The 24,479-nt window shown below is 29.9% G+C and overlaps 2 protein-coding genes and 1 long non-coding RNA gene across 10 annotated transcripts; 1 reads left to right on the top strand and 2 right to left on the bottom strand.

Annotated features, from left to right (window-relative positions):
• Positions 1-450: 450 nt before the first annotated feature.
• LOC105829518 lies at positions 451-13,866 on the bottom strand. 4 transcript variants are annotated; one of them, XM_036294964.1, is made up of 4 exons: positions 12,259-13,866; positions 2,872-3,002; positions 2,447-2,808; positions 451-1,980 (listed from the first exon to the last, which is right to left on the bottom strand). In XM_036294964.1, the coding sequence occupies exons 2-4, from the start codon at positions 2,873-2,875 to the stop codon at positions 1,372-1,374; spliced, it is 975 nt and encodes a 324-aa protein (XP_036150857.1). In that variant the 5' UTR covers positions 2,876-3,002; positions 12,259-13,866; the 3' UTR covers positions 451-1,371. The 4 variants fall into 4 exon arrangements, with proteins under 4 accessions (XP_036150857.1, XP_036150858.1, XP_036150856.1 ...); XM_036294965.1 differs by having other exon boundaries at positions 2,872-2,953; XM_036294963.1 differs by lacking the exon at positions 12,259-13,866 and adding an exon at positions 3,569-4,219.
• LOC118648629 (multiple C2 and transmembrane domain-containing protein-like) lies at positions 6,676-23,324 on the top strand. Of its 5 annotated transcripts, none has more exons than XM_036294962.1 (6): positions 6,841-6,979; positions 14,287-14,540; positions 16,944-17,342; positions 20,753-21,010; positions 21,269-21,410; positions 21,681-22,024. In XM_036294962.1, exons 2-6 carry the CDS (start codon positions 14,483-14,485, stop codon positions 21,772-21,774), a joined length of 951 nt encoding a protein of 316 aa, XP_036150855.1. In that variant the 5' UTR covers positions 6,841-6,979; positions 14,287-14,482; the 3' UTR covers positions 21,775-22,024. The 5 variants fall into 5 exon arrangements, with proteins under 5 accessions (XP_036150851.1, XP_036150855.1, XP_036150854.1 ...); XM_036294961.1 differs by having other exon boundaries at positions 6,850-7,388; XM_036294959.1 differs by having other exon boundaries at positions 6,850-7,388; positions 14,069-14,540.
• LOC118648631 lies at positions 15,273-15,898 on the bottom strand. The gene is made up of 2 exons (XR_004965354.1): positions 15,611-15,898; positions 15,273-15,519 (listed from the first exon to the last, which is right to left on the bottom strand). It is a non-coding gene; the product is annotated as an uncharacterized LOC118648631 (long non-coding RNA).
• Positions 23,325-24,479: the final 1,155 nt, after the last annotated feature.

Here is a 24,479-nt window from a genome sequence, read left to right as displayed (position 1 = left end):
CAGCTTCGTAACTCGAAATGGCTGTGGCATTGAAGATATATATATTTTTTTAATAAAATGCGCGTAGTTTCTATATTTTGCTAGAAAAGGCAATTGAATGACAAGCCTGAAATATGCCATGCTCTTTAATTATTGTGGATCATTAAATGACACAGGCATTTAAACTTGCCATTTAAATTGTTTTTATATTCCTTCTCTTTTTTTCTTCTTATTAATTTCAAATATATATAAATTAAAAATATATAAACCACGCATAAAAATATATAAACACGCAAAATCCACTCTTCTAATAAAAATAACTTCGATAAAAATTTCATAATTTTGAAAAAAAAACTAAAATATATTAAGTATACTTAATATATTGTTGGAAAGAAAAAACATTGACTATATTAGTCAGTATTTTTTTCTTTCTAACAATGCAATATTACATGATACAAATTTAAAAACAGATTTTTACTTTATTTTGCAAAACTCTTTATTGTTCATATATTTATAATTAATCCATTATAAAACGTTAATCATTTGTTGCTTACATATTTAAAAATCATGATAAAAAATTTAACATACAGCAGAACATTAGAATTATAGATATATGATTAATATTAGATACAAAATTATAAAAAAACAATATCCGTAGTCATAGAGAAACAAAATTAAAAAAATCTATTAGCATGTAATACTCAATAATGCTTATTTTAATGCAACTTTTTTCATGTAGTTTAATTATCTAAACATAATAGGCTGTAAGGTTTCAAATGTTAGTTATATAAATTAAGTTATATGTTATTTTTTACATAACAAAGTATTAAAAACTTTAACATTAGATCAGTCGAAAAATACATCTTTTTTCTATATATCTAATTCTTATAAAAGATTAACAAACTTCTTGATGAAACTATAACATTTTACAATAAAAATAATATTATGAAAACAAAAAATATTGTTATAAAAAGAACATATTATTGAAACATTATTTTATTTCCATATTGCGATATGCAAGATGCTCTATTCATAAATTTGAAAATAAATTTTATACAGCAAAGATATCCAAAATGAACAGAAGGCATTAATAAATTCTAAGATATGTACTAATAATTTTAAAAAATGTTATCAAAAAATTGAACTGTACTTCATAGAATAGATGACAAAATTATATTCTTGAATTTCAAATACTCTCTACTGTAACAAAATTTTAATTTTTTATGACTTATTTGCGAAAATACTCAATATTAAAAGTTAGAATTTCACTTTTACTTTGAAAGAGCTTCCGAATAAATAAAGAAGTTATTAAAAGAAACATTAGTCTGAGTACTGTCACCCTTTAAAACTTTTAAGAAAGTACTTATACCGCATATTATTCTCGTTCATTATTTATTTGCTCAAACATTTTTCCTTAAAATGATTTGGTTTCTTGCACTTAGAGCATACATGGCCTTGTGCCGGACACATAGATATAGCGTGATCCCTACCACATCTGGGGCAATTTTTTACAACAGGAACTTGACACAACCACGAGAAATGATTCATTTTGCCACAATTCGTGCACAATTCGCCGAAAGCGAGACAACGTGACTGAACGTGATGCGTTCCACATTTAGTGCAGTCTGACACGAATTTTACCTTGCATTTATCTGTGAAATGATTGTACCCTTTACAATTGTCACATTGCAATCCATGAGCTGGACAACGATTCCTGCTATGATGGGTACCGCAACGAACGCATTCAATTTCGGACTGCGAATTACAAGGAAATTGTCTTTGTATGTCCTCATGATTCTTCGACGACATAAGTTTCTCACACTGTTGCCAAAATTGCGTAATTTTATGAAGATCCAACGATTGTAAGTACGATATTAGATCTCCCTTAAATCGTACAAAAAGCATAGCTTTTTCCATAAAATTGTAATTTTTAATGTCTTCTATAATCTTCTCCTTCACGACATTCATAGGATTACTGTGATTGCTTGCAAGAGCAACAAGCTGTTAAAAAAAGACATCTAAATTATTAATGTGAACGAAAGAAGATAACAGTCGAAGAAAAGGGAAGATAATTAAACATTTTTTACATTTATTTTAAATATGATGTATACAAAAAATAAATAATTATTATTTTTATTGTATACTATAAAATCTTTCGTCATGATATATCTTTAGTTAATAACCTCATTATAAATTAATAAAGATATACATAATTTAAGAATTATATAGAATGCGATTGAAAACCATGAAGTTTTTAGCGCAAATTTCAAAGATATAAAACATAAAAAACCATTTTTAATTTAATTACATTTTTATAAAAGTTTTATAATTATAAATTTGGTAGAAAATATAAAAAAGTAGCGTCTGTTATATAATAATTTTAACAGTACTTTAAGATCCTATTTTAACAATATATATCGTAATGTGGTTTTAATTATGTTATAATAATAATGAAATTTCAACTTACTGTCAAACTGTCAATATAGTTGTCAATGCTTTCGTTATCCTGCTTTTTTCTAAGTCCAAAAATGAAGTGTAAATCTAATTCACGTAATACTGTTTCTAGATCTTTCGTCTGATTTTGATCTATTGCTTTATTTTGAGGAAGATTCTTATATGCTTTTTCTCCAACCGGTCCAATCAACATTAACAATATAACTGTCCATTGACTTTTATATAATTCTTTGCTATCTTCTTTCTGCAGAAAAGACAAAAATTTCTGTTTCCATGCACACCAAGTTCTGCCAATGTTATTTCCTCTGACAGTTAATGGTGGGAAGTTTTGCATTCTATTAAATATACCCACACACAGTGTCCGATTTCCATTGTCTGTTATAAAAATAATAATGTAAAATATGGATCATTATATCAAAAGGATATCGCATTACTTACCCATATTTCCTTATTTTTTGTTTTTAAATTTTTTCTTGTATCTTTTTGTTGGTTTGTCTCTTTCACTTAAATTTGTAATATACTGTAGATATTAGAATAAATTTGTACATTTAATTTTTCTTTTACATTATCTAAAAAAAATTATCCTTATAAAAATGTAATACTGAGCAATATTAAATTGGGCAGTAATTATTATTTATTTTGAGTATTAAAAGTACTAACAGCAGTGATTTTAATATTTAAAATAAGTATTAATCACTGGTCAATTTAATACTGTTCAGTATTACATTTTTATAAGGGTAGTTGTAATATAACAACAACATATTACAACTAATTGTAAAGCACTTAAAGTTACACAAGAAATTTTTTGTTGCAAGGAAAAAAGAAAATATGTAATTGGCATATAATTTTAAGGTATCTGTAATAGAAGTAAAAAAAATATAATTATACAATATAATAAGGCAGCTTATCATCCCATATAGCACACTCGTCCCGCGAACGTTTTGGAAATGTCCTGATGACATGCGGACATTCGGACATCTCTCACGTCTTCAGAACGATTGTGCGTTGTATGGGTCGTTACCATAAATACACGTTTCCGATAATTGCGATAAAGGAATGAAAGAACTCTATTTAAAACACAAATATGATTAACACTACTTTCTCTTTCTTTTTTGCACAAGAAATGCGTACTTACGAAAATTACGAAGTCATGAATTCAAGTTATTCAAATTTCTACTCTGGGTATTCCCCGAGGAACGAGAAAGAAATATATATCGCGCACTACATCACATCTTGAGTTTGATCGCGTATTTATATTATATTTGTTCTAACCATCGTTAATAGTTGTCGGAAAAGACGTAGTAATACTAATGACGACTTTTTTCTTTATTTTTAAACCGAAAGAATGCTCACATGAACTTGCTTCTTCACACTGTGCAACTTTCTCGTCTTCTCCACGTTGTAGAGATATAAGTTGTAGAGAACAAAAGAGCGTTGCTGACTTAGCTAAGCTGTATATTCAAGCAGCGTTGCCAAGTTGATTTAAAATAAACGTTTGATTAAATAGTACAGTCAAACTTAAAATTAATATTTTTATTTTAATTTAATATTTAAGTATAATAAAATATTTATTAATTATACAGACAATTATGTTAAAAATTGAATAAGTTCAATCTTCTCGATGTTTTTATTACAGAAAAAATCGAAAATAATTTTTTTCTCTTTCACAACAATCCATACTGGTTTATGTTCGTCTAATCTGTCATATGAGACGATAAGATGAAATATAATCATATAATGATAATGAATGGTCGAGAATGAGAAAAAAGCCAATTTAATTTTTCATGTATTACTATGTTCTAATACATTTATAAGTTATTTCTCAGGCAAACAAAAATAAGACATTTCCGGTGTTGGGATATTCATTATTATTTAAATAAATAAAAATTGAAAATGTTTAAAGCAATTTTGGAAGAAGTTAAAAAATGTAATTGAATTAAACCACAAAATGTAAAAACGTTTCTATAAACTATTCCAGCTTAAAGTAATCACGGCTTGGAGAGAGATTTGATATAAATTTAATATTTATTAAAATAGAGTTGAAAAAATTATTTATTTTATCCTTATAAATTTATATAGTTTGTTAAAATACATTAACTTAATGTAATATTAATAAATAAAAATAAAAATTTTTTTAATTGCAAAAGTTAATACAATTGAATCTTCAAAGGATTATAAAATAATACAATTGACAAGAAAAAACAAAGCATTCCTTTCTACGTCATTAACATATTAATTATTTTACTTGCTGTAACACACATAAAAAAAAATACTCTCGACGCAAAAAATTAAATTGATGAATTAGATTAGAGTGAGAAGAATTAAATCAATAGAGAAGTTACAGGTTTTCACGGGGGACGGTGAAAAAAAAACACGGCAGACATGGGTCATCTTTTTTCTTTGATATATATGCAAAAAATTTCTTTATTTATATAACTATAGACAACTTTTCAATTTTTGAACGAATGATTTTTTTAATAAATAATTTTTTGTTTTCATGTTTATTTTAAAAAATACAAAAATACAAATATGGCGAGAGATATAAATATTTTTGTGCAGTACGTTGTGCAATATACGTTTTCAAAGTTTAAAAATTGCGAAATTTGGGAAACGGAGATAAATGAGTTTCAAACGGAATAAACCTTTGTTATAAAATAGGATTTGCAATGTAAATTTTGCTGCAAATATATAATTACTGGATCATAATATTGTCTATGTGATTTTATTGTAGAAGATAAAAAATCTGTAAGGGATCGCGAATCAGTCTGTATTTGGTTGAAAATATCCTTGCGACTTTTTGCGGTGAAGATATGGTTTTGTACCAGCAATTATTTTTATGTTCTTCATTAATTAAAACCGTTGGTAAAGGAATATTACTAAAGAGAGACAACAGAAACATCACGCTCTCCAAGTAACTCTCTATTAATATCCATGCAATATTATTTCCAGTCCCGCTTTCATGTTTACGAGCTGGCAACTCATTCAAGCTGGTAATTCATTGCTAAAATTATGTTAAGGATCTCCTATACGTGATGCGAGCGAAATTACTGCAGTTCGTCATGAGATGACGGACGCTTTTATCGGTCATGAAATTATGGAAATTAAAAAAATTACCCAATGTTACATAAGCATTACGTTGTAGATCTATACATTGTAGAACAAGACTATCTTATTATCAGAATCATTGTTGATGAAATTTATGCTGTAAAACTTTTGTATAAAACATTTTTTAATATTTTGTTTAGTTTACGAGATATATCGAAAAACCGCAAAAACGTCTCAAATTTAAAAGGTGGTTTTATCCCTTCAAACCGTTTTTGGGCACCAACTAAAAATTTCTAAATTCATGTATTCATCCCCTCTACATTTATGCCAAGTTTCATTAAAATCAGAATTTATGGGTTCGCGAGGTTCGCTTGTCAGAGTATTGTAAAAATTCATTATTTTTCGCAATCGTCAGTCTATTGCGAAAATTATTTTTTACAACTCTCAGAGTATTGTAAGAATTTATTATTTTCCGCAATCGTCAACCTATTGCAAAAATTGCGGGAAATAATGAATTTTTACAATACTCTAACAGTTGTAACAAATAATTTCTACAATAGGCTGACGATTGCGGAAAATAATGAATTTTTACAATACACAGAATGTTGTAAAAAATAATTTCTGCAATAGGCTGACGATTGCAGAAAATAATTATTGAATTTTTACAATACACAGAGGATTGTAAAAAATAATTTTTGCAATAGGCTGACAATTGCAGAAAATATCGAATTTTTACAATACACAGAGTGTTGTAAAAAATAATTTTTGCAATAGGCTGACAATTGCAGAAAATATCGAATTTTTACAATACACAGAGTGTTGCAGAAAATATCGAATTTTTACAATACACAGAGCATTGTAAAAATTATTTTCTGCAATAGGCTGACAATTGCATAAAATATCGAATTTTTACAATACACAGAGCATTGTAAAAAATAATTTCAGCAATAGGCTGACAATTGCAGAAAATATCGAATTTTTACAATACACAGTGTGTTGTAAAAAATAATTTCTGCAATAGGCTGACAATTTCGGAAAATATCCCCAATTTTTTCATTTCTGCAAGAGAAGATCTTTTGAGGCAGATCCCGAGATATCATATTGCGTCAGAGATTGCGCCTCCAACCATTGTTCGAAGCGGAACTCTTCATTAATTTCGTATCCCCGTCCTTATCACGGATTATGGATTAGCCGCTATTTACCGAACTTCAAATGAAATCTCAATTTCTCGAAGTCACCGGGTCCTCTCTTCTCGACCGGCCCTGGTCTCGCGGGTCGATAAAGGCTCTCACTCTCTCTCCCGCTTCCACACAACGCGCATCCTCGACGAGGGACGAGGCGGACGAGGAACGGCCGAGTAGAACGGAAAATCGTCGAGTTCTGTCAGTGGCCTCTCGGACACGGAAGGATCGAAAGTGGAGAACGTTCTGCGGTAGAACGAATGTTCCTCCAGCGCCTCGACGTCCCGAGGCTTCGTCGCGCTCACGGCGCGATTTGCACGGTAATTAATTAAATCGCGAGAGCGGTCGATCAACGCGGGTGTTGATGTGCGCGGAAAATGCGATGGTAGAACGAAAACGCATCCTGCTCCTCCAAGCCACGCTCGACGTACCGTGACGTTCGTACGCGTTCACGTGTCAATACCGCCGAAACGTCAAATTAAACGTTCGATCGGAGTCTTTTCTCACAAACGCGCCTCTTCCGGAGAGAGAGAGAGAAAGAGAGAGAGGGATGCAGTCACTTCACGTTATCGCGGATCTACGAATGTATCAGTTCCTCCCAGCATCCGCGAAAGACACCCGGTTCGGCGTGTGACAACTTTTGGCACAGCATGACGGATCACACGATGTGTCATCCTTGCCAAAGTGAATGAGAACATGGCGAGCAATATATTTCCTTTATTTACTAATGTTAGTTTTCTTGTATCTCTGGAATCTTTACTTCTATCAGCACATCGACAGTCGATAGCTTGATGAGCAAGGGTTCTTTGAAAAAATATATTTAAGCGACGAGAGGATGTGGACATTGCGCGTTCTTACAGCTTACACAAGGAATTTTACACAAGAATATCTCAAGTTTCCCGCATTTTCTTTCATCTCTTTGATCAATCCTGTAGTCATCTTTTCTTCAATACTTGAGCACCGGCGCGTTGATATTCATGTTATTTCACGTGAAACTTTCACAAGGAAAGAGATATCGGAATATTCATAGTTCTAGAATTATGAGTAATTAAAAAAAAGAAAGTTTTTTTTTGTATCAGAAAGTAGAAATACATAAGAAATCTTGTTTTATAGTTAGTCTAAATCAACGAAAATTTAAATAAGTATCATCAGTTTCTTTAAATTTCTTTGGCACAGATAAAATATAATTTGTTAAACATTAAAATGTTATCTAATATTATATAAAATTCTTTTAATTATTTCTTTTCTTTTATAATGAAAGAAGAACATTTATGAAGAAAAAAATGATTGATTTTCAAACGCTCGTGTCTTAGAAAATGCCGATTATCCAATATTCTTGTTAAAGAAATTGTGTCGTGATCTGGAAGTTCGTGAATGACAGCATGGAGTAAGAAATCTCGCTATAAATTATTCCAAATAATTTTCATACCTTGGCTTATAACTCGCGCGAGTCATTAAAAAGGAATTAATTGAGAGTGTATCGCGTGACACTCTTCAATGTAACTGCTGGCAAATTGCAATTTTATACAGTTTCGTCGTTTTCTTCCGTATGTGTGTGCTATTAGCACGAACCATTTCATCGTTTTTTCATTCGCAGAAAAATAGTAATGGGCAGTAGCAAATCACGAACGTCAACCGCCAGGAGATCCGTATTATGTCCATACGTATTGTTAGATGCGGGTATTTAATTCTCATGACACTGACTGCGATTCACATAGAAACCGAGCAAGGTTTCAAATCAGACGGTCGCACTTGGCATTAAATGTGAGATATAAATGCGGACAGTGTGTAAAGCCGAGTAGAACATATGCCCGCGAGAACGGAGCCGTTTGTCTTTTCTTTAATCCTTGGGCACTGGTGTTGTCTCACGTGAAATGTCTACAAAATTTAAATTCAACCTCTTATAAAATAAAGCGAAGTAAAATATTTTTATAATAAGTTGTTGCAAGATACGTTGAATATTAAAGAGGCAAATACGCCTAAAAAAGTAAAAATAAGACCTAACTATGAATTTTCTGTGGAAAAATGAATAAAAAGAGAAATTATGTTTATTCCATTGTAAATATTATATTTTTCTCTATTTGATATTTAAATTTTATTTTAAAATATTATAAAAGTTGGTATACAAGTTTTTTTTTACATTTTTCATGTTTTTAAAAAATTTTTAGTGACCACTGGTATTCCTACAGGATTTTTTAGAAAACAAAATAACAAACTTTATAAAACTGAAACATAGTATTCGATATAGCTGTTATTCAAAATATTGCGTTTGAATACAATGGCAGCCAGTCAAAGTCAACATAACAATTTTTCATAGAAATTTCGTGTTCATTTCTTGGCTGCGACAAATAATTAAGTATTGTAAGTATTGTAAGAAAAATAATTCGTCAAGCACTATCTTTTAGTGTTTAAAATTGCAACTCAATCGGTTGAGTCGTTTTAAAGATATAATAGTCACGTTATTTGAAAACATAATTTAAGAAAACGTGAATAGAGGCGTTATTTAAAATTAACTTTTAATGAAATTTAAATATTAAATAGAGAAAAGTATAATCTTTGTAAAAATCTTTATAAATACAATTTCTTCATGTTCTTCAATATTCCCTAAAAAAAAATCTGCAAAAATTATAATTTTGATCGTCTAGATACTTCCTTAATGCAAAAGTAACGATAAAACGTGTCATCTTTTTTATAGTACTCTTGTTTTATATTTATGTAATATATAACATCACATACAAAAAGAATGTTTAATTTTAAGCTAGCAAAATAGTTTATTTGTGTCACGTTTTTTGAATACTTAAATATGTTTTAGTTTTAAATATATGGTGTTTAGATTTAAAACACTTTAAAACAGTAAAACTTTAAAACTGAAATCTTGAACAGCTTAAACATTTTAAATCCAAACATCGTTTAAAGTTGAAACATTTTTAAGTATTATAAGACAGAAATAAAAGGTTTTTATATTTTAAAATTAAACACTTCTTTCTGTCTCGTTTCTGTATGCAGAATTTTGAATATACAAATCTTATATCAAAGTTACGAGATTATGTGCCAACGCTTAAAGATTGAAATAACGAAAAATGTACGGAAATAAATAATTAATTCTGATTAATATTCACCAATATTCATTTTATTTAAATTTCAATACAAAGCTATTTACGTGCTCATGCATGTTTATACTGCGGGGCGCTTTAACTGCCGTTGATAAGAAGCAAATAATTAACATAAAACATCAAAGATGCAGAGGCTTGTAAAAGTTTTTTAACTAGACGCGCTATCGATCCTGGCTACCCGAAGATTCGTTCGCGCTTGCACTTGCACTCGCACACCTTGTGGGGGAACTTATTAAATCCGTAGAAAACAAGTAAAAAGAATCCAAAAAGAAAATATTGTGCATCGGACGAACGCGAATATATCGGTGTATGCCATGAAACTGATAACGCTGAAACATGGTTGTAGTTTATCGCTTGAGTTAAGGTTGCCACAAGTTTCCGTCCAGTAATTACGCTGCTGAATAACTTGTTACGGCACTTGCACAGACGAAAATGATCTAAGAAATTAGGATTGGAGAGCTCGGGTTTATGGGATGCGGTCAAAATCGCGGGAAGCAAAACCGGAGGTGAACTCTCCGCGCAAACACATCGAAAAGGTAGAAGAATTTTGTTTTCGTACAAGACATTGTTTTCGTGAGAATTGACTTTGTGGAATGAACTCGAGAGTTAATATCTTCTGTCCTTTTGAAAGATCTTCAGTAAACTTATACAATACATTATATTGTGTATACCGATGAGTGATTAAAAAAAATAGGAAAAGACTTGTTTTCTTTCCTAACAAAAAATTATTGCATCGTATATTGCTGGAAAAGAATCTGAAGAATAGAAATCTGAAAGGGACTTAATTTTATTTCGAACGAGATCAGACAGGCGAAAAATAGACCTATATGAATATTGAGAGAGAGAGACTAACCTTGAATCAAGAATGTATTTTTTGTAAGATGGGTTATGACTCTTTGACTTTCAAAAGAGATCCTTAAAATATATAGAAAAAAAAAACATTTTAAAGAGCACTCGTCGATTTTATATCTTTCATTTCTAAGATAATCCGGCCATTAAATTTGCACACTTTTAAAATTATAATACATTTTTTATCGAGATTTTATTTAAATGTATTTTTATTATTGAGCGTAACTAAAATTACGTGACCAGATTAAACGACACAAATATAATTTATAGAAACGACTGATGTTATCAAACATAAAGGTAGCATTCGTATTTTTGGTGAATACTCTTAAAGTCTGCCCGAAATCAATTTCATAATTAAGACTGACACAAATTAACCGAGATAAATAAAATTCAAATGTAAAGAAAATATATTGGATTTTAATTCAACGTTTTAACTCAATTTTCGAATGGTTGAATTTATTCAATTACTTAAGTTTTCAATTGTTTATTAAGTTTAAAGAAATTGAAGTTTGATAATCTACGAAAAAAAGCACGATAAACTTATGTTTATTTAAATTTAGCAATTCAATAATATAAGAAATGAGATTTACATTTTTTTTATTCAAAAATATTGTTTTACTTTATTGTTATTGTGTTTGTCTCTATATTTTCCAATTTAAATTGCAAAATCATTTATTAATAGTTTTGTAAGAATTTAATTCTGATTCGGTTATTTCTATACTTCGAGGAGATAAATAAATTATTTCTATATTACACAGAATATAGATAAACTATTGTGAACGCTTGGAAAATACAACACTTATTTTATTAATATAATAAGAGATTAGCTATCTATATATGTAATACAGATTTTATCCTTGTTGAAATAAGGTCAGACAATGCTTGAAGTTACCAATGGAACATACATTTTTTTAACAGAACAGTTTTCAAAATATATTGGAGAATGTGCTTTCAAAATATTGGAGGAGAAACTCTATATTTCACGTTGCTTTCTTTAGAATTGTTCACAATAATATTTAAGTCAAACAGTTGCTCTGACTAATGAAGATGTTAAAGTTTTGAGGAACAGAGGGCAATTTTGCAAAATAGAGTAAAAAACAAATTTCTTTTTCCAACATTATTCCTATAATCAATAGAAACGTGTTTTATAAAAAAAATAATACAACATTTCATTAGCAACCTAAACTGTACTTTATTCTAATAAGGATAGAATCCATATTAAAAACAAATAGTAAACTGGTCTCTTATTATTAATGCTTCCTAATTGTTTATATTACATTGTTTGTATGTAGTAAACTATTTTTTCATACTTTATGCGATATTAGAAATTATTGCCAATTTCTGCTCAAGCCCTTGTCTTATGCGTTATAAAATCAAGGAATTTTATGTCTTACACGGAGAGAATTTTCTCTTAAAATTTACCCAAAATCTGGTAATTGTATGATATTAATACTTTTAGTAAATTTTGCTAAAAGTATAGTGACTTTTATTATACTTTTAATAAATTTTACTAAGACGTATAGTAAAATTCCTCGAAGTCACACATTCTCCCCCAATTACCAAATTTTGAAAGTAAATTTTAAGAGAAAATTCTCTCCGTATATATAACATATCAAGTATCAGTAACATACACTTACACATAAAAAATCGTTGTTCGTGATGCGTACTAGCGACCAATGCGATTAAACCTGTGTGACAGTCTGGCGTGTTTTCTATCGATGGTGTTGTATATCGATCGATGTGTTCCAACCTTTCGACGAATTTTTACGGCTTTACGTTGTTACCTCTGGAAAATAGAAATTTCTCGTGAAATAAAGGCACGACCCATATCTTTTGTAATATTTAAAAATTACGACATGTTATTAGCTTAAAAAATATTTGTACTATTTTATTTTGAATTATAATTGAATTATAGTTTAAGACGCATTGATTGGTTTCATCGCTCGTTCGAAATCGTTCCTGATATTTCGCACAATGGTTTGAAATGTTAAGTTTCATTATTTAAAGTTTTACATTGATATTAGGAAGCAGCATATATAACACGTTCTAACTTTACTAATTTAACTTTAAGAGGATTACATTCCCATGGTTTGAAGTTATAGAAGAGGCATAAATTTCTTCAAAGTGTATCGCGTTATCTTTCATCATTTATTTCGTGGTAGTAACGCGAAGTTCACGCCAGGCGTTGTAAGGGCTAATCTAATCGCTCAAGTGAGTCGTATGCTATGAATTTCATAGGCAATTTATTTATCTAATTTACAATTTTAACTTTAACGATACTCCTTCGATAAATTGACAATTGCTTTTCCTTTAACAAAAACATCAAGATGTCTGTAATGTCCGAGTTATAAGTGTTTCAAAGAAACTTGCAAACTCAATTTCGAACAAATAAATAAATATACAACAAACTTTTATATTCTGTAGTTAATTTTAAATTGACTTTATTTTAATAGAATCTCAATTCGCAATTTGAATACGAATAGATATTAATTTGAAAAATTGGATATTGTACAATAAAGGATAATTTATCTTGATATTCGCACATTAAGACAAAATTGATTACAAATTTTGAAAATTTATTATTCAAATTAACATCAAGTTGTGGATTGATCCAAGTAGCAAGGTGATATCAATTGACGTCTTAATAATGTCTCAATTACTCTTAATGTCAATAAAACATCACTGGAATGTCACGTCATTCGATGTCACCTATATACTTGGAAAGCTGCTCCTTCATATTCCCCTTTGACTTTGAAGATAAATTTCCATGTTACATATGGAAATTGGTATGTAATGTACACATAAATATACAAGAAGGTGTATAATATCATATCATCAGAAGTTAGTCAAAGTTTTCTCGAAATTTGCATAAGCGCGCTAATTGGATTTTATGACGAACGTATTAGTCGGATATCCTGGACCGATGTAATTGTCGACGTTCCGAGTTTAATTGTAATCACAAAATACCGTGTAAGCCGGAGACAAACAGAAGTGATATAGTTAATAAGTAAATAATGCTCCTTATTTAAGATCGAAAATATGATCGAAAGTGTATTAAATCATCACATAAAACGTAATGTAAAGACAAAAATTTAATCTTTGTATAATTGGAGAAACATTTAATTAGGCACAATTAGCTTCCATCTCTTTCTTTTTATTTAATAAAATATTGTTTTTATGTAGAAAAAAGTAATATATATAAAATACTGTATCTCTTATATAAAACTATTGAAAATCGTAAAGCACAAAAACATGTTTAAAATATCCCGCAATTAAAAAAACTTTTTTTAATTCTTTAGGAATTGGGTAAAAATTTATTTCGCAATCTCTGCCTCCATTTATTTTTGCATGTAAAATTACTTTCTTAGTTTTATTTCAGATTGTAAAACATTTTGTATTTTATTAAAGCATTTTACTTGTCGCTTTAAATAATTTTTTTCAATTTAGAGATTACACTTGTCTCCTATTTTCCTGATATATACGGTATTACGACAACGCATTAACGTAAAAACCTCTTTAATACCTTGATGCCCTAAATGGGGAGGCGAAAGAAAGGGGAAGTCTCCGGGGACTTTACTTAGCTGCGTATTAAAATACACGCTATAGCGCTATACGGCTAATCAATATTACAAGAAGAAAAGGAAACTGTTGTTATGATGCCGTAGAAGTCGTTGACATTGCCGGGAATCACGTGGACACTGCGAAGTTGGAATATGTGCCGGTCGGTCGACGCTGTTGGGTCTCATTAATCCATCGGCGGAAACATGCTATCGGAATGCGGCGGGCTGGTGCACTTCAAGAAGAGACTAAAGCCTTGCAAGCAACGGTCTCGAAAACTAATTCGCGTTTTCGGAGGATAAAATGAGCAAAAGTGTGGAGTTACTCGCTGGATCGGAGGACAGTGAGCCAACATCTACGAGTGAGTAATATTGTAATATTACGACGTGCACTGCCCTAAATATTTTTACGAAAGCAATTAATGAGAATAACTATGTAATAGAAACTGAAAACAATTGGTACTTCCATTTTTTTTACATAGTTTTCCTTTAAATCTCTCAACAAGAATTGGTGAATAATCTTTAAAAAATTAATCATAAAGTATAAAAACAAAAAATATACCTAATAAAATATGGAAAAAATGCTATCTTTTAATAAAAGCGTTGCTCTCCAGCAATTTTATTTCTTCTAAATAATTTAAATAATTTATTTAGCGACGCTGAAAAATATTTTACTAGCTAGATAATCTGTAGAATCTTATGACTGTAAAAATGGTAAACAACGATTTTTTTAACGTCTGACAAAATGACTATCGGATTCCTTCCATGGCACGTGTCGACAGAAGGCAATATTGCCAACTAGATGTCTGGAATACCAGATTGATTTCCGCGATACATTAGCGTGTTAGGACGATTTCCGGCAAAAGAGGAAGACAAAATCCAATAAACGGCGAATGCATTTGTAAATGCCCTCTACATTTCCGGAATTACACATCTCCGGCACATTACATCCTGGATGCATGAGTAGTGCGTGATCTCACGATATATTGCACGACACAATTTTTTCTAACGAAAACTTGACTACAAAGTTAATACGGAGAATTGAGTTTAAATTAATTTTAATTAAAAGTGACTAAGAGCAAAACAGTTGGGTGTTTTTTGTACGTCAGATTTATTTCAAGACGTTATAATTGCATTTTCATCGCAAGTTGTTTTCTTTTTGAAACAGTAATTATTTGTTCGCAAGTCCAATGTGATAAAAGTATAATTTAATTTAGTTATAATAATTCCTTAACAATGCTTAATCATTTTTTAATGTGGAAACCAGTTCTTAGTAAATAAATACCGAGCTAGCTGTTATAAGAATCGGAAATTTATATCGATTACGCGACATCATCGTTCCTGAAATATAATAGAAAGTATGTTAAGCCTTTTAAAGACATTGTGATGCGTATTACTATGTTTAATAATACAGACGGATCGATATGCTTACATGTGAGTACATAAAATGTGTTTTCCTTGTAATTCTTCTAAAAGCATTGTGTATTTTTCTTATATCCATTTAGAGTCCTAGCTTACGCGGCTTCCGTTCCATTTCAATTTAGCCAAAAATGATAAAGGCTTGTTTTATAAGCTGGAACTTTCTTTATCACGTACAACATATAAAAACTAAATAATTGCTATGTTACAGATAACAGTAAATAAATAAATCATAGTAGAAATAAGTTTTTCTTGACATTCTTTTTTTCAAAGTTTTTTATATGTGCTAAATAAAAATCAATTAATTATTTATTTGTTATTTATTAATTAAATAATTAATAAAGAAAAATAAAATATTAACTTTTACACGAAATATATCATAATTAAGATATATGTGTAGTGGAATAATTAAATTAGAGATAGTTAAAAATAATAAAATGACCAGGGTTTCATTACTTATTCCAATACAGAATGCCAAAATATTATGACGACCTTTACTGTCGGAGGCGTAAAAGGTTAAGTACATCTTAAAATGAATAATTAGTCCTGTACACAGCATAATCATGTCTTAAAATTTAATTACTAACAAAGAGAAACAGAATTAAAACATTTTCGTCCGAGTAAAGTCTGATGTAAAATATTCAACATATTGATATGCACATCGATATAGAACAAATATTTTCGTAATCGATATTTACTTCTCCGTTGAAAACTCATACAACTATTTAGTGCCAAAAATGTCATCTAAAAAAGTGCTCGATACTACCAAACTTTAAAAACAATTTGTTTAATTTGTGATTTTAATACTATAGTATTATCTCGCTTTTACTGGAAAATAAATTATTCATAATCGTTGTTAAAAATATCGGATTAATACAAAAGTGCAAATTTAATAAAAAAAAGGTATATATACATATAATAAAATATAAAAATAAAATATAAAATTTTTCATGACTTTACAACAAATATATTTTCCTGAAAATATTAGTTTAGCTTGGTTTTGCATAAGTTTAAAATGATTTGTAAATAAAAAGTTTCTTTGAACTCTATAAATAAACAACTAGACAAGTAACATAGATTACGGCAAATCAGATAAAAATGCAAATTGTCTCATAATTACATTTATACGTCTCGTTAAAGCTAAAAGAGGGTGTGTTTGTTAAGTCATCCGCGCACATTAAATGAAATTAATGTCATTACAGTTATTTGTACAAGTTATTATTTATACAAGTCTGTGCGTGCTGGCCGCATAACAAGGTTTGTCACGACAGCTTTTGCCAGTAGTACTTTACTTCTCCATTCATTCGGAACGGCAACTCGATCGAGAATTGCATTTCGACTTGCAGGTAACACTTGTGCCCAAGAGAGATCCAGACTGAACTTGAACGGGAGCCGTCAGCTCTCGAAAAGCGCCACGGAGCTCCGGGACAGCGAGATCGTGAACAGCTCGCCATCGAGGCGGGGTGATGGATCGGGCGAGTCCGGTACCGTCCATCATCGGCATCATCGTCATCACGGCACGGTGGCACAGCGCACCCATACCTTCTTCGCGACTCTGAAGAGTCGCTGGGCGCGCAGCAGGAGCAAGGAACGGAAGAAATCTAAGGATGCCGGCAGCGTGCCGGACGCGAGCCAGCTCAAGAATCCTGGTATCGAGTCCGACTATGCCGCCGATTACTCCTCCGAGCACAGCAGAAGTTCATCGGCTACTCAGAGCCCGGCCAGGCACTGCCTTAATCGTCCAGGTAAGCGACGTGTTCCTTTGATTGATATGCTTTCGCTGACTTGTACTAAGTTTACACAAGAAATAAGAGAAGATACCATTTCTTGATATTTCATAATATTTTCATATCAATTATTTAATACATTTTTTATTGTTCTATAAACTGTGCTGATATAATTGTCGGATTAAAAACGCAATCGTAAACTGAAGTTGAGAATTAACCGACCGAGAAGTAATATCTACATTAATTTGAGTGTCACATTTAATAGCAATGCTATAAGTATGTTAAAAAGCTGTAAAGAAGAGTTATTGCGAAAAGTATCCGATCTTCAAGATCTGTTTCGAGAAATGACACTCTTTATTTCTTGTGTTATTCACATGACCTAATATTCAATTTGTCTTTTGTACTAAATGTGTTACATCTAAAAAAAAATAGATGCTATCTTGACTGCGAATTACGTAACTGTTAAAAAAGAATTTTAGACCTGAGAAAGAAGCACACGATTAAAAAGGCAATGTAATGAGCCTTGTGCGCCGATGACCTGGTTATAAAGTTTTCTCTATATCTGATAGCCTCTATATCTACAACCTTGCCTATCAGCACATTGTAGATCTATAACCTTGCGTGGTTTGATGTGAATTTTCAAATAATACACAACCTTTGATTTATCTTTATCCCTTATGTTTTCCATATTAAATAGAACAACTTTGTAAAAGTTACAAAATAAAAATGAGTAAAAAATCAGAAAAATATAGAATTCGTTAATAAAATTTATTAATAAGAAATGTATTAATAATTGATTTTTAAGAGTCTAAAAATTAATTATTTATTAGACGGGAAAAAGAATAAAATTATTAAGGAATTAAGAAATACGTGAATTTAATTTGTATGTAAATGTATTTTGAATTTCAATATATGCAAGATATGATATTATCACAAATGGTAATAGAAAATTTTCAAGAGTTACGTAATATAAATCTATACGTATCTAAGACGGAAAAGTTTATCACGATAGTTCTCGTGACATGATAATTACGTACGCAGTGTTTTGACATATCCTCTACACAGCATTAAATGCATAATGAAGTATGCAGTGAATTGGATCATTACTGTCATGCAATGAATGCATCAAATAGCGCTGTTTGCATCGTTTGCAGCAATGCTTTTCAACCAATATTTGACGAGACATTAATGCCTCACCTATATTACGTCTCCAGTGGTCCGTTTAGTATTACAAAAGGAATCTAGTCGTTTATATCCGAAAGAATAAACAATATTTACGTTTTTCTTACATTAATTATGTAAACAAATTTAAATTTTTTTCAATTATATGTTTTGATTATTTAAATAACATTTAGTATCAATAATGAGATGGCAAACTTGTCTTCTTCAAATTTTTCCAATTAAAATTTATTCTCTGATGTAGCAGGTTGCGGAAAAATAACAACTAGCGATTCAATTAAAATCAAATATTATTTTAATTCAGTAATTCAAATATCTGACATTTTTTTCAATATTTCAGCAAATAAAGTTCTGATTATATATTTAAAAAATACTGCTTCTGTTTCTATCGATTCAGTTATGTTACAATGCTTGCAATTCCTACCGTTTTTTTTGTTTCCTATTTTTTATGATACAAAATACGTCAGTTTGCAATATAAATACATTTATATTTACATTTAATTTTTGTATTGTAATAATTCTCTGAAAAAATAGCTCTTTTAACCCATTTAGTCTATGTTGCATTCGAGGGCATTCTTGCAATTGACAGTTTTTTTTTGTTCGAAGTCGACTTTACTTTGTATGATAAAAGTTAAAGCGCACCATTTATGAATCTAAGTGCAGATCATAATTAGAAGGTTAAAAAATTTAACTTTTAGAATTATGGCATGATCACACGCATGTGATCTCTAGAATATCGAAGAACAAATATTTGTCGAATTCATTTGAATAACTGAAATACGTCAGTTCGTCTCATCGTCCGTAAGTTGCTTTATTTTTCAAGTTTAAGTTTTATTGACCAGCGACTCAACAATTGATCTTTTTCGCAGAAGAGTTGCGTCGCGCAAATTAATATTCTGAGTTAATATCGAAATATGAATGCACATTTAAATGAACGCGATGAAAAAGATGAAATCAATATAAAAACCATAAATTATTTAAAATATATCTGTGTAAAAGTACATTAATATATTAAAATATTAAGAAACTCGTGAGATAAATATTCATAAGTAAATAATATTGGTTATCTTTTGAGTTTTTTAATTAACACGTAACTAACACGATCGACATGATCAACGCGAATTCTGCATTCGTAATTTATACGTGCAAATAATTATTCATGATTGGGCGTTTACGCGTAAAATTGAAATAATCGGCATTTTGTGTGTACAATGTAAACTATGCAAATTATGTTTTACATGTTATCAATGTAAACAATGATCAATGAATCACAGAAGATGCAGTTTTCTTCTAAAATAAAAATTGGATTTTTATTTTCTTTATTAATTTTATATTTTAAACCTTTATTTCATGTTACAATCAGTTATATTAACAATATTTTAGCTTAATTACTTTTTTGTCTATTATGTTTAATGTCCAATTTAATAATAATCTGCATTGTTTGTACATTGCCATAAAAACGATTCGTGTAAACATAACGTAATCCATAGATAGACGTAATCTTGAAATTTATGGTACAATTTATGGTACCCGTAGATATGACATAGATTTATTTCGGGAACAGAGAATCCTTGCGTCGGAGATATTGAACGTACAATTTATACCTATCGCCAAAAATCGACATGTGCGGCACGTATAGACTTCATTATATCAATTGATCTGAAATGATCCAACACGAATGCTGGCGTGTTTCACCATACTTAGACAGTTTAACTCGAAAGACTTCGCTTGTTCCGTTTAATTGTATTCTCTTGTTCCTGTTTTATAATGGAAGCCATGATTATTTTTCAATATCCTTTTACAATTGTAAAATCGTATATATGCGACAATGCATAATTACTTTTCGCTTCATTGTATTTTTATTTTCTTAACTCCTGAAAGAACTTTTTCAATAATTTGATTCTTTATTCGCTCGACTTCGCAGTGGTAAAATCATAAACTGCAAATTCCAATAAATTATAAAATTTTACTTAAATTCATGCATATTTGATATATTATATTTTTTCTGTACTGCAATTTTTTTTAATTTAACATGTAGGCTGACTAAAGATATAATTAATTAAACAATGCTAAATGTAGCCTATCGAAAAACTAAAAGATGAATCGTGTTTAAATATTTGACAATTTTAAAAGCCACTTGATACGACAAAGTCAAACACATCTATTTCCAATAATTAATTAATATATCACGGTTATATCAAGTGTCAAAGCGGATAGTAATTAAATATATGCATCTTTTGAATGCCTAGAATCTCCGTTGGCACGCGGTAGCCGAGAAAAGCCTGTGATCGTGCAAGAGGACGTCGGAAAATGCGGTGAAGGATTCTCCAAAGGATCCGTGAGCTTTCAGAAGGAAGGGCATATGGGCGAGGAATCTCAGGATGGCGACACCTTTCTACAGGACGAGATGACGCGAAAGAGAGAACAGGCATTGAGACAACATGCCTTCTTCCAACTTCGTTTGCACATAAGAAGAGGCGCAAATCTCGTTGCGATGGACAGAGGCGGTATTTATATCTATCTCTTAAAGAAAAAACAAAAAAACAAAATAATAACTATAATTGCTTTGAAAAATATTGTTGAATATTGCATACTATAAAAAATGTTTAAATTCATCTAAAGTTATACGTCATTAATTTTTATTATGAATAAAATATATCTTGAGTTCATTTGTGCGAAGCTTGAGAATCGTCATATCGTTTATCGCATAACCGTTTTCATGATATATGAAATGTTATGGTTTACGATTTGCTTTATGATTTCAGGCGCCAGCGATCCTTATGTGAAAGTAAAATGCTCAGGGCGATTGCTGCACAAATCACGAACCGTTCATCGTGATTTGAATCCAGTGTGGGACGAAAGTGTCACCTTGCCTATAGAAGATCCTTTCAACCACTTACTATCAAGGCATATTTATTGATTTTCTTATTTCAAAATTTCGGATATAAATAAAATGACAGAAAACCTGTTAACATCTAATAATTTCAATTTTTATTAAGAATAATTTTAATTAATGTAACCTACAATAATCCAAACTGTTTGGTTAAATATAATTATAGATATTTGAAAAATAATATGTATGAATTTTATTAGACTAAACGAATTGTTAGTGAATTATCTGTAATCTAAAACGTTTCTTCTAACGATCGTCAAACAAAATTCTATATATGTTAATAGGTTTTCGATTACGATTGGGGTCTGCAGGATGATTTTATGGGAGCAGCTATGCTGGACCTTACGCAACTCGATCTTGGGCAATCTCATGATATAACGTTAGAACTTAAAGATCCGGACAGACCAAAGCAACATTTAGGTGAAATCTACCTGACCGCCACACTTTGGCCAAGAAATCAACAAGAAAAAGAACAGGTAACTTTTACTTTTATCCTTTCCAATTTAAGCAGATTCGTTTAAGAAATTTTTTATCTTTTATTTTTCATTTAGTTGTACGTATTAAGTAAGAGGGGAGGAGTGATTGACTAATCAATCATGATATCAAATATTTAAAAATACAAAAGAAATTGAAGAAATGTTAGAAATAGCTCCGTAAAGAATTAAGGGGGTGATAAACTAACAATAAGTGATCACGTCGATCGTTCTCGGTCTAGGTAGAGAGATGGATGTGTCGTGCGTATATTTATAGCGTATATACGAAGAATGGGAAACTGGGTTGTGAGGAAAGTACGCGCCCCCGCGTCCGTATTACGGTATCGACTTGTCGTTGAAAGTGGAGTGCAAGGCCTGGCCCTTATCGCTCCACTTATGTATTAACTATTATTAAGCGCCATTCCGCGTGGAATAACCAAGTGAGAATTCCCGGGCGTCAAATCCAATTATTTACTTATTAACCGTCAGGGTCGGAAAGTAGTTCGTTACTTGTAATAAAGTTAGAGTTACTTTTTTCAGAAACTTCAACTTCATTCCTTTTTTTTCTATCTATAATTGTAACTTGGTTACATTTTTTTTAATAACTAGTAACTTATTTATAGTAGTTGCTTTTATAATTATTTTATATTTTACTTATTTGTCAACAAATTGACTGCATTCAGCGGAATAAAATGATAATTTATCTTCGAGAATAGTTATCATATAATTATTAAATTTGACTTTATTTTTAAAATAAACTCCGGACTTAGTTCGCGATGATTCTAATACGAAGTTTGAATTTGACGAATTTTTAGCTAAATATTGATAATTTTGATAATATGTTACAAGTAAATAAACATTAATTTATTATAAATTGTTAATTCCGTTAATATATAAAATGCATTTTGGTTTTAAAATAACTGTGATTTATTACATACAAAATAGTGTAGTACGCAATCGAATCGTTTAATATAAGATTTAGTAACATTAGAAATTAAAAATTCTTAAATTTAAAATAGTAAAGTGTAAATTTTACTTATTCTAAATGAGTTGCACTTAAGTCTAAACTTCGTAATTGCATAAGCTACAGTCTAATTTTACAGTTTAATTTGTGTTAGTCCTAAATAAAAACACAAATAATACTTTTGATAAATACAGTCTAATAAGAGCGTGTCTTTAATAAGAGCGTGACCGACATAATTTTCAGTTATATAAAAAACGTTGCATTGCAAATCTAAGTGTGTTAAAAATACTACATTCATTTGATTTAGTTTTCCGTATAACAATAAAACGTGTTAAACTACACGTTTAAATATGTAAATTCATCTTTTTACGTAGTATAGTGTAAACTAAATTATACACATGAATAAGGCATTTTTTATATACTTGGATTTACATTACAGGTGTGGAAAATTCTGAAGAATTCATGTTTGACATATTTTTATATGGAAAAAAGCTATAAATTTATTAACTATGAACGTTTATTTCTTTAATTATCTAAGGTATTTAAGTAGAACGTTCTTAGTATCAATATAGTGCAATGTTTAATTTTTTTTAAATAAGGGGATGCTGTCAAAAGGCCTATGAGTATTGACAATTTTCTTCTACATTTTTATACATTTTTTTAAATACCTGATTTCAAAGATGTTTTACATTATTTTGTGCTTTGGTATTATTATAAGCATTATGTAAGAAAAATGTTTAAGCATGATAATATTATTGCAAAAGCTTTTGATATTTTAGCAGCTAGCTTAAATGTCTAATATAATTTTTTTTTATAATGTCAACATAATTATTTTCAGATCTTCTAGAAAAATTATTCTTTCCATATTGGAATATTTCTTTTAGAACTTGATTATTATATTAGATACAATTTGCGTATAATTCAGATTTATTTCAAATCACTGCTTTTAAAGATAGTAATTTAACTTTTAAAAAGAGATATTGTATATATGTTGTTCCTTTTTTCTTTAAAAATTTAATTTTAAATTCTTTAATATATCTTTTCTTGGAAAGTACTTATTGACGTCAATGAAATAAAATGAGCATAAAGAATGAAATACAAGTAAATGAATACACAGTTATTAAATTAATAACTCCGTAAATGATAACCTCTCACAATATTTTCATTGAAATATTGATTACTGGCTAAGAACTATCAGATATAATATGTAGTTGGAAATATGCTGGGTATTGGACACTCTGTGTATCTATAAAGTCGACTGATAAGCGTATATAATGCGCTGCCTATACATGACATGTGATATATTCCCATATATCACATGTAATGTGTCCCGTAACCCGATGCTATAATCCGAAGCAATCTTTTTTTTTCAGATAAGATTTCTTATGTGATATTAACGACTTGGTTGCGTTAATATAAAAAAAAAATCTTGACTTTATTATTAAATGCAACCGAGCTTTATTTCTTTCAGAATTCGATTCAGTAAAGATTTACGAAGATATATTTAATGCAAACTGAAAAAGACGTAAATATATTTAATATGGAATAAAATTATTAACCAAAAGATATTTTAAAAAAGCTAATATTTTATTTTTATTTACGACGAAGTATTCGATAGAGTATGATAGTTACATGTATTTCTTGAA

Source organism: Monomorium pharaonis, unplaced genomic scaffold (genome assembly GCF_013373865.1).
Source record: "Monomorium pharaonis isolate MP-MQ-018 unplaced genomic scaffold, ASM1337386v2 scaffold_554, whole genome shotgun sequence".
Lineage (NCBI taxonomy): Eukaryota > Metazoa > Arthropoda > Insecta > Hymenoptera > Formicidae > Monomorium > Monomorium pharaonis.
Note: the sequence above shows the minus strand (reverse complement) of the source record. Positions and strands in the feature narration are given on the sequence as shown.